Source organism: Conger conger, chromosome 14 (assembly GCF_963514075.1).
Source record: "Conger conger chromosome 14, fConCon1.1, whole genome shotgun sequence".
Lineage (NCBI taxonomy): Eukaryota > Metazoa > Chordata > Actinopteri > Anguilliformes > Congridae > Conger > Conger conger.
Genome location: NC_083773.1, coordinates 4,613,738 through 4,628,637, shown reverse-complemented (window position 1 = coordinate 4,628,637; position 14,900 = coordinate 4,613,738). Strand labels below are relative to the sequence as shown.

The 14,900-nt window shown below is 47.8% G+C and overlaps 1 protein-coding gene across 1 annotated transcript in view; it reads left to right on the top strand.

The window, feature by feature from the left end:
* lmcd1 (LIM and cysteine-rich domains 1) overlaps window positions 1-8,414 on the top strand; it is a 24,906-nt gene extending 16,492 nt beyond the window's left edge. Inside the window, exons 5-7 of the mRNA XM_061219955.1 lie at window positions 1,588-1,803; window positions 4,328-4,455; window positions 7,718-8,414. Coding sequence (XP_061075939.1) covers window positions 1,588-1,803; window positions 4,328-4,455; window positions 7,718-8,414 — 1,041 coding nt within the window. The remainder of the gene's footprint in view (window positions 1-1,587; window positions 1,804-4,327; window positions 4,456-7,717) is intronic.
* The last annotated feature ends 6,486 nt before the right edge of the window (window positions 8,415-14,900 follow it).

Below are 14,900 nucleotides of genomic sequence, written 5' to 3'. Positions count from 1 at the left end.
CATCTTAGAGAGGCATGGGCACAGACACATCTTAGAGAGTTATGAGCACAGACACATCTCAGAGAGGAATGAGTACAGACACATCTTAGAGAGTTATGAGCACAGACACATCTTAGAGAGTTTTGAGTATAGACACACCGTAGATAGTTCTGTTGGACACAGACACATCACAGATAGGTCCGGTGTGTCTAACGCGTGTACCTGCATATAATTGCGGTCCATGGTACATTTTCAGTGTGTGTCATATTCTCTCAATGTGCAGGACTCAAGTTACGGAAATACGGATAAAAGGGAAAACTGCTTTTAGCTGCACCTGAGGGCTTCCTGGATAGTACCGGCCTGTTGGGCAGGGCATCATCGCAGGGCAGCGGGGGCCGTCTGGTGGGTGTTTACATTGGAGGCCAGAGCAGGAAATTGGGGCGGTCACATGATCACATCCATACGGCCCCCTCCCTCCGGTGCAGTACAGAGCGGGCTCTGTTTCTCTGGGCAGACCTGAATATGTGAACTCTCTGTTTCACACCACTGTGCAGCTGTGGGCCCAATGCTCCCTCAGATTTCTTATGTACTTTACCTTTTAGATTTAATATTAATCACTGCTGCTCAAGGCAATATATCGTAATCTCCTTGGGAGATTGCACAATCCATCAACTAATATTGTTCTTGTTAATAACTAAAACTTTTTAAAGCCTCTTTAAAAAAATAAAGAAGATTTGTTGGTTGCATGATGCACTGATCTGATTGAGTTGATTTGTGGGAATTTAATTACCTTAAGAACCTAATGAACAAGATGGAATGGGGGGGGGGAGGAGGGAAATGGAGAGAGACAGAGCATGAAAAAGAATGAGAGGAGAGGGAGGGAAAGAGAGAGAGAGAATAGAGAGAGGAGAGGAGAGAGAGGGGGGTATAACTATAATTAATGCCTGAAGAACATCTGCATTTGATTGCTGTACGTTTTGAGCGGAATGCACACAGTTTGGGCCACAGTGTTGTTACTCTGGTGATGTTGGTTTGCCCTGATGAAGTGAGTTTACCCTGATGTAGTGGGTTTACCCTGATGTAGTGGGTTTACCCTGATGAAGTGGGTTTACTCTGATGAAGTGAGTTTACCCTGATGAAGTGGGTTTAAGGCATAGCCAGGCTCAGCCATGGACATGGCCAAAAGGTTCAGCTGTTTTTCAGACCAAATGTTAGAATGGGGAAGAAATGTGATCTAAGTAACTTTGATTGCGGAATGATTGTTGGTGCCAGATGGATGGTTTCAGTATCTCAGAAACTGTTGTTCATAAGAGACGTCAGAGGAGAATGGCCAGACTGGTCAAAGCTGACAGGAAGGTGACACTAACACAAATAACCACGCATTACAACAGTGGTATGCAGAAGAGCATCTCTGAACACACAATGCATCAAACCTGTAGGTGGATAGGCTACAGCAGCAGAAGACCAGTTGTGTGTACGGGCGGACTGTGTGTCTGTATTTGGGGGTGAGTTGTGTGTACGGGTGGACTGTGTGTCTGTATTTGGGGGTGAGTTGTGTGTACGGGTCGGCGTTGTGACGCGGGCCCTGCTCTGTCCGTGTGTCCTCAGCACTGTGAGCGCTGCGGGGGCCCGGCGGCCGAGGACGGGCCCGTGGTGTACGCCGAGCGGGCGGGCTACGAGCGGCTCTGGCACCCCACCTGCTTCGTGTGCGCGGAGTGCGGGGAGGCGCTGGTGGACCTGGTCTACTTCTGGAAGGACGGGGCCCTGCTCTGCGGCCGGCACTACTGCCAGCGGGAGAAACCCCGCTGCAACGGCTGTGACGAGGTACGGGGGCCAGGGGGCGCTAGTGAGCAGCGCGCATATAAATGTTTATATAGCGCCTTTATCCCAAGGCGCTGTACAATTGATGCTTCTCATTCACCCATTCATACACACACTCACACACCAACTCCGACTGCCAGACGACCGCTCTTACCTCCTGAGCCGATGTCGCCCAGATCACATTCTCAAAGCTCTGGGGCTTGGCTGTTTTATATAGAGATACTCACACAAAGAAACTTTACAGGAAAATGAAACCGGGAAAATTGGGAAAGGCCAAGTCCCCCCCAAAGACAAACAAAAAAATGAAATCAGAAATCAAATGAGGAAGGAAAGAAATTCTGGTGGTTTGGGCTGCTCAGACAATGGCACATAATATTAGGAATTAGAAGTCGAAAAATGAGTCAAACGATCAAAGATGAGGTGAAACAAAGATGGCGTCTGTTTGTTATTATGCAGCAGTAGGCATGGTATAGAACATACCCCCGGCCCGGGAGGTCTAATCAGAACGATCAGTGATTTCAGTTGCTTAGACTCAGCATGGTATGCTGCAGAACATTTTGACGCTGAAGTGGTTTTAAGGGGAAAAAAATGTAACACTCACGTTTATTCATGAGTCAAAGTTAAGGACACGCGTTGATGGAGTCCAGGCTGTTGTGTCTGACGCTAATGCTTTAGCAGCGCCAGGCTGCAGGGGCCCGACGTGAACTGGCTGCCTCTGTAGGGCAGGCTTGCCTTTCCATTGAATCTCTTCCAAATAGGACTCGTAATGCATGATGTCACTCTGAACAGCAATATCTGCCCTGAATGAGACCGTTTCCCTGGACTTTTGTATTGAGTCATTTTTCCTGAAAAAATTGAGTAAACGTGTTAACTTCTCTCGATCTGCGCATATGCTCAGTTCAGCTGAATTTGGTGTTGCGCGCAGCAGGCTGTTTGGGCCTCTTTGAGCCTCCAAGAGCAATGTCAGGGACACAGCGCTCGGAAACGCTGCCTGAAGCGCCAGTTTGCGCTTGCCCTCCTGTGTTCATCATGTAGCGTAGTGGTTAAGGTAAATGACTGGGACCCGCAAGGTCAGTGGTTTGATCCCCGGTGTAGCCACAATAAATGGTTGTCATTTATGTAGCGCCTTTATCCAAAGCGCTGTACAATTGATGCTTCTCATTCACCCATTCATACACACACTCGCACTCACACACTGACAGTGATTGGCTGCCATGCAAGGCGCCGACCAGCTCATCAGGAGCATTTAGGGGGTTAGGTGTCTTGCTCAGGGACACTTCGACACAGCCCGGGCGGGGGATCAAACCGGCAACCTTCCGACTGCCAGACGACTGCTCTTACTGTCTGAACCTATGAGATGACTGCTCCTACCGCCTGAGCCAATGAGATGACTGCTCTTACCACCTGAGCCAATGAGATGACTGCTCTTACCGCCTGAGCCATTTTGCCCCGTACAATAAGATCCGCACAGCCGTTGGGCCCTTGAGCAAGGCCCTTAACCCTGCATTGCTCCAGGGGAGGATTGTCTCCTGCTTAGTCTAATCAACTGTACTTCGCTCTGGATAAGAGCGTCTGCCAAATGCCAGTAATGTGATGTGATGTAATGTTCAGATGTGGTGTCAGAGTCACTCTGCACAGAGCTCAGGTAGAGTAGGCCAGCTCTGGAGAGGCTGGAGAAGACTGGGGCCCAGCAGGACCAGACAGAATAACAGCCGGACCAGAACCAGGCAGGACTTAAGCAAACCCCACTAACATCAGCCTGCCTACTGGGAAAAAATGGGTATTTTTATTGGGTATCTTATCTTGCATTGTGCTGTCTGGTTAAATAAAAGTCGTATCTGTAGGAAAAATGAGCCGGCTTCACTTGGTTTACAGGGACCTTTTTTTATGGGAACTGTCAAAAATAAGATTTATTTCGGTCAGATTGTTGTACATTTTGACGGGAGGCAAAACATTTCCTTGGCGATTTATCGGTCTCTATGCAGTTATCAGTGTGTGTGTGTCTAACAGCCTGCCTGCCTCCACATAACAACCAGATATTATCTGCGGCAGACTGACCTTTTTCTGTGGGGGAGAGGGCCTCCACGGTCAGGGCTGTCGTGGGGGGCATTTCTCCTAATGGCTGACTTCTCTCCGGCCTCTGTGATCTGGGTGCCTCCTCGTTCCTGCTTCGCTCTGAGGAATGTACAATTACGGGAATTACATTACGTTGATGGCATTTGGCAGACGCTCTCGTCCAGAGACTTAGACTAAGCAGGAGACAATCCTCCCCTGGAGGATCAAGGGACCGACGGCTGTGCGAATCTTGTTGCGGCTACACCGGGGATCGAACCACCGACCTTGTGGGTCCCGGTCATGTACCTTCACCACTACGCTACAGGTCACCTCAATGAAGGCATATCCGCACAACTGCCATTATATCAGCATGGCTGCAGTTCTACCTCTGCCCATTCCATCGGCCGTATGTAAACACATAGGCTTGTATCACGTTCATGATGCCTGACTCTGTCTCCTCTCTTTCCTGCAGCTCATCTTTACTGAGGACTACAAGCAGGGGGCAGACGGTCTGGCCTGGCACAAGGACCACTACTGCTGCTGGGAGTGTGGGCGGTCCCTTAGCACCCCGTGTTCCTGTGGCAGCCGCTCCAGACCTGTGTAACACCGACACCCCCTCCCCCCAAAAAAAAAAAACCCCATCATAATTATCCGCAAGCAGCCTCACCTCATGGCCCTCAGAACTGCTGCAGGTGTGAGAGAGAGGATAGGGTGGTGAACGCAACATTAGGGAAGTCGGTGACTGCCATCAACACTGGCAAGTGCAGAGATAGCCTTTATGACGCATTAATATCAAGCCAAGAACACATGCATATTTTATGGTAATTGGTCATTGGTTGTAAACTTTGTAAAGAAAACAAAAAAAACACCCCCTCCACACACACACACACAAGCACACAGGCATCAAAGCATACCAGCCTTGGAGATCTTGATCTCCTCCAGTCATGGGAGACTCTGGCCAACTGATACATTTTAACTCACCATGACAGCCACACCCTTTCTCAATGTCTTTGCCGAACGCAGCCGTGTCACAGAGGCATGTTCTAAAGTAAGACGCGTAGACACAAAAACAGAAGATTGTGTAACCTCCCGCAGTGGAGGGCTCTATTAAATACAATAACGTGGAACAGGGGTGTAGTTTCTTTTTAAGGAGCTGCCTAGTACTCAGATGTACACTGCACACGTGAATGTGATGCAATGCCCTGACTAGCTCGAGTTGGAGCGGCGTCTGAGAGGAGTCCGTGTCTAAGAGCCGGGTTTCCGTCGCAGGTGATCCGGGGCACGGTTTATGGACTTGCAGCGCTGACGGACTGGCGTCACGTCCACCACTGCTGCGTGTGCGGTGACTCCGTCACGAAGCGTGGTTTTTGTCCCTGCCCTGTTGAGCGATGCGAACAGAAACTTTGATGTTGAATCCAAACATTTCTGGGGGGGAACGCTCGAGAGCCAAACCCCCACGGGCGATTAGACTCTTCACAGTCAGCCAAGAAGGGAGGTGGACAGGCTAGAAAACACTTAGCACTTAATGTCTGGAGACAGATGTTTTGACCTAGAAAGACTGTATGTAATAAACGCATTCCTCCTCTTTGCTGTTGAAATAATTAGCTTTTTGAATGCCGTGAGGAAACTGTAAGGGCTGGCAGTAAGCATATTTGGCCGTTGCTGAACATGCAACCTGGCAAAATGTCCGCTGAAATAAAGCCAGTGTAGGTTGGTACTTCTGCTTTTAATGGAAGCGTGTTTGTAAGTATTTGAGGAGGAAGAGTAATGTCTTCTGGAAGAAAAACGTTTTGGTCCTTTATATTATTGTTCATAACACACTTTAGTGACTGCTTCGGTGAGTGTACAATATATACTAAATAGTTTCACATCAGTCATTGGCCCATTTACAGAGCAGGGACAAACAGCTCTAAGAGTCGGTTCCTGTGTTTGTATAGACAAGAAAAGGGAGGTTGCGTGTGTATCTCTGCACTTAAATAGCTTGAAAATGTAAAGTAAAATCTTTGCTCAACGCCGTGCACTTCACATCAAGCAGAGCACGTCTATTCATGAAGCAAAAAATGTTCACCAATATTGTTATTTGAACATATTGATAAGGCAGTCTTGGATGTGCACATATTGGAAAGAGAAGAGGGTTCTCTTTGAGGGCTGTTTAGAAATGGGTCGACAACACAGATGAATGACCCCAACTCTTCATTGCTTCCATCTAATAACAGGTGACACATCGTAATTAAACTACTAAACTGGAATCAGTTGTTCAGTCACCCAATGTCCTCTCTCTCACACTCTCAGAACTCTTCTCTGTTTCAAATGATAATTTATTAACCTTTAAATTACAACTTAGTGGCCATATTTTTTCACCTTTTGCAAAAATGCCGATGTGTATTATCCAGTATATAAGTCTCACATTAATACACTTGTGGGCCTGCATTTTCCCCTTTAGCCTTTATAGGCTCCTGTTTTGCTGTTCTAGTGAACTGGCTTGTTAATGGTATCTGAAGAATGAAGCCAGGTTAATGCATTTTGTTGTTTGTTTTAAAACAGTTTGATTGTGTGTTCTCGGCTCTCATGCCAACAACAGATCAGTATTATTGATCGAGAAGATTATATTATCCTGTTAAGTTTTCTTGTCCAATTGCAGTGATGTTTCTGTTTTCATTGTTTCTCCTTACTTTACATATATTTGCATATGTATGTATTTTCTTATAAAATCCAATGCATCTCATCTTATTAAACATACATACCTGTGCAGAAAAATGACCTTTTGACCTTGTAAATGTCAAGTATGGATGTGTTGCTTCAGACTCTCCAAGGATTACTCCTGGTTGACAATAAAAATGCCATGTATTCATTAATCTTGTCTGTCGACAGTGAGCTTGTTTACCACATGACACGCGCTGTCCGTACTCGAGCCTGTTGTCGTCTGCGCTGTGTGAAATGTACGCGGTCCCTGCATTACATTACATTACATTACATTACATTATTGGCATCTTGGCAGATCCAGAGCGACGTACAGTTGATTAGACTACGCAGGAGACAATCCTCCCCTGGAGCAGTGCAGGGTTAAGGGCCTTGCTCAAGGGCCCAACGGCTGTGCGGATCCTATTGTGGCTACACCGGGATTAGAACCACTGACCTTGCGTGTCCCAGTCATTTGCCTTAACCACTACGCTACAGATCGCCCCTGCAGTTATGACATGATGACCATGAGTCTAAAGCAGACTCGAGCTCACTGGTCTTACAGAATCTTCTTATCAGGTAAAATGCTCAGTGTTCACTGTAAAATGCATTTTTGATGGTAGGTTATTTTGTCCACTAACGGTAAACAAGCTAGATAAAACATTAATATTCTGTTAATATAGAATACTCTATATTCAATATTATATTGCAACATCTCCCATCCTGGAAAATTCTGCTTGAGTGGCATGTTTCATGTGTTTGGGGCAGCCACACCTTACTAATATAGTAGTGATCACTGGCCAACCAGAACCAGGGAGAGTGATTCCTTTAAACTTACAATAGTGGCGGGATCGTTGAAGTACAATTGCATCTACGGTGAATTCCCTGCGTAAACGGTCAAAGGAGGATCCATTTTACTTGTCGGAGTTCATTTAACTTTGATCCCTGCAGTGAAAACGACCCTGCCGGTCCTGTCCTTGTTGGTTTGTCTGTGACTAGGGAAGAGGCTAAGACAGGAGCAAAACCATGAGCTCATCCTTCCTGCCCCTCCCCCTTCCCGATGACATCAGCACAGACGGGGAGCTCTGAGAGCAGGACTTGTTATCCCTGCCCAGTCGTTTCCTGACGGCTCGTTTGTCTTCAGAGCGGTAAGCCAGCGGGAGCTCTGCTGTCTCTCCGTCAGGGATCTGTCACACCTGCCTGCCTGGGCACGTGCAGAGCCTGGGATCCACACTGTCCCAGGAGTGCTCAGCAACACGCCCGTCTCCAGCTTCAGCTGTGGAGAGACTCGGCAACACGCCCGTCTCCAGCTTCAGCCGTGGAGAGACTCGGCAACACGCCCGTCTCCAGCTTCAGCCGTGGAGAGACTCAGCAACACGCCCGTCTCCAGCTTCAGCCGTGGAGAGACTCAGCAACACGCCCGTCTCCAGCTTCAGCCGTGGAGAGACTCAGCAACACGCCCGTCTCCAGCTTCAGCCGTGGAGAGACTCAGCAACACGCCCGTCTCCAGCTTCAGCCGTGGAGAGACTCAGCAACACGCCCATCTCCAGCTTCAGCCGTGGAGAGACTCAGCAACACGCCCGTCTCCAGCTTCAGCCGTGGAGAGACTCAGCAACACGCCCGTCTCCAGCTTCAGCCGTGGAGAGACTCAGCAACACGCCCGTCTCCAGCTTCAGCCGTGGAGAGACTCAGCAACACGCCCATCTCCAGCTTCAGCCGTGGAGAGACTCAGCAACACGCCCATCTCCAGCTTCAGCCGTGGAGAGACTCAGCGACACGCCCATCTCCAGCTTCAGCCATTCCCCTCAGCGCTCAGCTACATGACCATCTCCAGCCGTGGAGCGATGCAGCCACACTGTCAGCTGCCTTTTCACACCTGACATCATTCCTGGCCGTCGGTCAGGAGATGCGCTCACAAGCTGGAATGAGGGAGGTCGAGATTCCGTAGCCAGTTCTAACAAATCGGCCTTATTCATAAAGGGCGGATGTAACTGTATACTCTCGGAAAAGCTGGATACGAGACACTGCACGCACACACGCACACACACACACACACGCACACATAATTAATCTTAGTGACGTAACCTTAACTGGTAGTGAGTGCGGGGGAAAAATGAAACGGTGTTGAGTGAGAAGTTCATGAAACTGAAACGGGAGAAGTGTGTCTTAACAACTGAAGAGAAATAAAAATGTCGAAGATACACGGGCACAAAGCGAACGGAAGCACACACTAAACTCAGCGAAGGTGGAGATGGATGAAGTGAAGGTGGAGATGGAGTGAAGGTGGTAATGGATGGAGGGAAGGTGGAGATGGATGGAGGGAAGGTGGTAATGGATGGAGGGAAGGTGGAGATGGATGGAGGGAAGGTGGAGATGGAGTGAAGGTGGTGATGGATGGAGGGAAAGTGGAGATGGAGTGAAGGCGGTGATGGATGGAGTGAAGGTGGAGATGGAGTGAAGGTGGTGATGGATGGAGTGAAGGTGGAGATGGATGGAGGGAAGGTGACGCGGTGGTGGCTGATGGTCTTTATGCAGACCAGATGTGTCGGACTCTGGGCAGGGGACTGAACGAAGCTCCTCGCGTCGGTCTGGAGTGCGAGTCCTGCTTCTCTCCCTGCACATCACACAGACCTCTGAGCTCAAGGCTCCCCTCCGTCATCCAAACATTGAACAACAGAGACGGGAAGAATGAGAACGAGGCAGAGAGAGAGAGAGAAGGAGACGGGGAGAGAGAGAACGAGACAGGGAGAGAGAGAACAAGAGAACAAGAAGCAAATAAGATGCACATGTTCACAGGTTTGGATTTCCCCCCCCCCCCCATTTTTTCGATTGCGAGACTATGATTAAACTAATTGAAGGCAGTCAGTAACCAACCCTTTTTCTGGTTTTTATTTAATTTCCTGCGTGTTGCTGGTCTGTCAGCCTCCTTCATGCCTTCAGACATGCTTCATGCTCTGTGAACTCCTTTATGTCTCTATGTCTCTGACAGAAGACATAAAGCATTGCCATAAAGCATTGAAGCATTGAAGCATTGCCCAGGACATGCAGTATAACAGGGCCTCGCTGAGGACACCCCATTCAACCTCACTTCATTGTAATTCTTGGCCCTGGGAGACGTTTGTTAAAAGCAGAGAATAGCTGGTCCATTCGTTTTCCATCATCACAGATAATGAGTGAGTGGCCATTTGCTCTTGTGCCCCGTGAACAGTGATTTAATTGAAAGGCTTCGGTAAATATTTGTCGTCTGCAGCTCAAATGGGGCGGAGAAAACAGAACAGCTTACATAAGCCCTTCTGTATGAGGGCGTCTCTGCTCTGCAAACAAATGAAGCGATTTGGTGTCTGCAGTGATTTGGGAAAACTAAAATGCTAAAAATCCCAAAAAAGCAAAAGCAAAACAAACTTGCCATCGACTCACAATTAGCTCTCTTGGACCCGTTCCCTGGTTTATCCCAGCTGGGCTGCTCTTGATTGTCTTTGGGCCTGAACATTGCTGTTGAACAGGGGGCTTGAGTTAGATAGAGGCCTAATCTGTGATCGTGGCACCAGGCTGCTGAGACAGAGTGAGCCGGGCTCAGGATAGGCCTGCAGAACCTCAGGTCTGTGGGGCCTGGGCCAGACCCCCAAGGCCCTGCTGGAGGAGAGAGATCCGTGCACACACACGCAGCCGTCATGTGGAGGGGATATCTAGAACACACACACACACACACACACACACGCAGCCGTCATGTGGAGGGGATATCTAGAACACACACACACACACACACACACACGCAGCCGTCATGTGGAGGGGATATCTAGAACACACACACACACACAAGCAGCCATCATGTGGATGGGATATCTAGAACACACATCTAGAACACACACACACACACACACACACGCAGCCGTCACGTGGAGGGGATATCTACAACACACACACACACACACACACACACACACGCAGCCGTCATGTGGAGGGGATGTCTAGAACACACACACACACACACACACGCACACACGCAGCCGTCATGTGGAGGGGATGTCTAGAACACACACACACACACACACGCACACACGCAGCTGTCATGTGGAGGGGATATCTAGAACACACACACACACACACACACAAGCAGCCATCATGTGGAGGGGATATCTAGAACACACACACACACAAGCAGCCATCATGTGGATGGGATATCTACAACACACACACACACACACACACACACACACACACACACACGAAGCCGTCATGTGGAGGGGATGTCTAGAACACACACACACACACACACACACGCAGCCATCGTGTGGATGGGAAATCTAGAACACAGTATGTCACAGAAAAAAAACAAACATACAGTACAGGCCTGAACAGTATTACTGCAATATGCAAAATATTGTGAATAATATTGACAGTGATGAAATGATACTGTAATCAAATACAGAGAAAAAAAAAAGATTATGTCATGATTATGTTACATGATATATTATATAAAACTTAACCATAACAAAATGCAGGAAAATGCATGGTTTGATTATGAAATATGGGGCGGCCTGTAGCGTAGTGGTTAAGGTGAAAGACCGGGACACATAAGGTCGGTGGTTCTAATCCCGGTGTAGCCACAATAAGATCCGCACAGCCGTTGGGCCCTTGAGCAAGGCCCTTAACCCTGCATTGCTCCAGGGGAGGATTGTCTCCTGCTTAGTCTAATCAACTGTACGTCGCTCTGGATAAGAGCGTCTGCCAAATGCCAAAAATGTAATGTAATATGGCATGATGAAGAATTAGAGGATGGCTGGGATTCAATGGCTGGGGAGCACTGGCCCTTAAATTAAAAGTGATCATTTTAGCTTTATCTCTTTTTTTTGTGAAGAAAGAGAAATGTTTGTGCTTCCTTGTAAGTCAAAGTTAAAGTATGTTTCATTTTATTGAATACAGAACCAGGGTGGATCGTTTTGTGGTTCGATGCTGCCAAACAATATGCTGACGACTGTTTTTACAAACACTGCTCCAATGTCAGCTAGGTCACGTAGCGGCGAGCTCATGCAGCAGCTTGCGTGTTGTTTCACCGTTGCGCGGCTTTGCAAACGCTGTCAAAGTTTTTCGCAAATCGCCACTCTACACCGACGTCTGTTTTCACAATCTGCTGTCTGTGCAGGCATTTCGAAGCCGTATGTGACAGCCGAGTGCGGAGAGAAAAAACTGCGGAGCAGACCGATGGAATTTCCAAACCCGGTGTGCTTTATTTACACAGACTGTGGCCGGTGTTTTTGTACATACGCACCAGTTATATTTGCGGTTTGTGGAAGAATGGAGAGTGTCATTTCCCCCAAAAAACCCTGTGTACCCCCGGATAGGGGTGCACCGCAGGACGGGAGGGGAGCGCGGACACCTCCTTTCATCTGCGTCTGGGCCAGACTGTGCACACCACTGCGGCCAGGCTGGAACCCGATTCCTGTGCTCAGATAGGCCCTCTGAAAAGCCTGTGTGTGTGTGTGTGTGTGTGTGAGTGTGTGTGTGTGTGTATGTGTGTGTGTGTGTGTATGTGTGTGGGCAAGGATATGTACTGTATGGGTATGTGCTCATACGCATGTGAGTGTGCTTCACACACACACACACACACACACACACGTGTTTGTGTGTGTGCTTCTATGGGCACACACACGTGTGTGTGTGTGTGTGTGTGTGTGTGTGGGCAAGGGTATGTACTGCATAAATATGTGTGTATATGCATGTGCATGTGAATGTGCTTCACACAGACACACACACACACACACACACACACACACACACAGACACGTGTTTGCAGTGTATGCTTCAATGGGCACGCATGTGTGTGTAGCTGGTCAAACCATGTTGAGTATGGAGCTGGTCTGAACGGATCAACCAAAACCCAGTTTTTTTTCTGCAGGGTGTAAAGGTATGCATGTAGGTGTGTATACGTGCGTTTGTGTGTCTGCGCACACACATCTGTTTCTGGCTGGACACTGGGCTGTTTTAACTAATAACACTTCCAGCAGGGTATAAAAATGCAGGAATTTGTGCTGATTTCACGGCGTTTGGACGTGGGCCATAGGCAGACTCCAGACTTCGTGCTCCTCGACGGTGCCCTGCTATCTGAGGTAAGACCGAGAGGCTAAGAATAAGCACCTCGTGTGTACATAGCCCTGAAAATATTTCAGCTATTTCACGTTACATATTTGCTTCATTACAGCGCTGGTAATTACTGGAAGTTTGTGCTGGCGGAGAAAGATGATAAATGAACATAAGATTGAGGGAGGCTATTTTCAGGAAAACTGGCGCAATTCAGAAACAATGCATCATTCCTATATGAATTTGATTATTTGAACTTGCGGTGAGGAATGTAATTATACCTTTTTAGCTCTGCTGCTATTGTTGAATGCGGGAATGCTGCTATTGTGGAATACACAGACATCACGTGGTGGTCTGAATGCGACCTCTCTCTCCTGTAGTACAGTGGGGGAGGAGAGCGGAACCCCATGCCAACGCCGCTTGGCCAGACAGGTGAAGCTCTGAGGAGACGGGGCCACGGGGCACCCTCAGCCAACAGCAACAGGCTGGAGGACAGGCCCTCTTTGTTCCACACAGCAGCCTGAATACTTTAGGGTACGTCCAGACGGGCTGGGGGGGGATGGGTCCAACAGTTCGGCTCCAACTGAGAGAGGCAGGTAGGGCCAGGCTGAGAGACACAGGTAGGGGGAGACTGAGAGAGGCAGGTAGGGGGAGACTGAGAGAGACAGGTAGGGTGAGACTGAGAGAGACAGGTAGGGGGAGACTGAGAGAGACAGGTAGGGTGAGACTGAGAGAGACAGGTAGGGTGAGACTGAGAGAGACAGGTAGGGGGAGACTGAGAGAGGCAGGTAGGGGGAGACTGAGAGAGACAGGTAGGGTGAGACTGAGAGAGACAGGTAGGGGGAGACTGAGAGAGGCAGGTAGGGTGAGACTGAGAGAGACAGGTAGGGTGAGACTGAGAGAGACAGGTAGGGTGAGACTGAGAGAGGCAGGTAGGGTGAGACTGAGAGAGACAGGTAGGGCCAGACTGAGAGAGACAGGTAGGGCCAGACTGAGAGAGACAGGTAGGGCCAGACTGAGAGAGACAGGTAGGGGGAGACTGAGAGAGGCAGGTAGGGCGAAGTGGAATTTCTGCCACGAGTTCCGGATGTCTCACACTTTCCGTTAATGACCCAAGTGGCAAGTGACACTCCCTCAGCGTCTCAGAGCATGCTGGAGCGCATATTGAAGCTGCATTTTGACACTCACCATGCCATACTGTATCATATTCACTGTATCAGATTCACTGTCTGTCATCGAAGTGTGCCAGTGTATCAGCTGTAGAAATGCTGACATAAATGACAGTATTTCTGAAACAGGACAATTAAATATAACACAATTTTTTTGCTTTGGATTTTGTAGTTTTCCTTTTACGGAATATGAGAATGTGATGTAATGAAAATGGAAGGACTGTGTAGTTGTGTAGTTAACCCCATTAATGCTGAGGTCAAAACCAATCTGTGATACTTTGTAATTCCCAACTGCCATACGTTCATACTCTCCCTTTCACCATCTATCTCCGGTGCAAACATATTTCATAACTGTTCAGAAATCTAGTACCCTTGATTATAAATGATGTATTAAACTTTGATTAATTATGCATAACATTCATACCAATGAAATATTAATGCTCTTTTCATAATAGAAATGCCATCAGTTGATAAGTATGTTAATATAAAAATGGAAGGGAATACGTTTATTCATAGTACTATCTGTCATGGAATACAAGCAGGAATGTTCTCAATAGAAAAAAACATAAACACATAATACATTTTATTGCTATAAAAGCAAAAATGTGCGTTCCTTATTTCAAGCTTAAAAGACGGTTCCTGCGCTGTTTCACATCAAAATATAATTTCAACATTGCACTTCATAAATGTGGAGTGAGTGGTCTGGAGGAATGACTATTTTAGGAGTCTATTTTCTCTCATGCTAACACGGGAGGCTGTTCAGGCTGGCTTGTGACATTAATGAATGAAAGAGCAAAACTGATCATGTTTAAAAATAACCCAAGAGGAAACCTAGAACTCCCCTTTCCACCTGCGTACATTTTTACATGCATCATTCACATAATTAGACCTTCCAAACCGGCTATCTGAAAGAAAGACATTTTCTGCAAGCTATCTTTCATTATCGTATAGATGAACACACTTTATTTTAATTGGTGAAATATTCTCTCCTTAATATGACTGTTGAGTGCTCAATCCTTTTCACTCAGCTGGTCTCTCCCGCTGTAGAAGTTTCTTGCGGGTGAGATGTTACTTCATTGATCAGTCCTGCTTGTTTTCAATACTTTTCCTCCCAGTTCA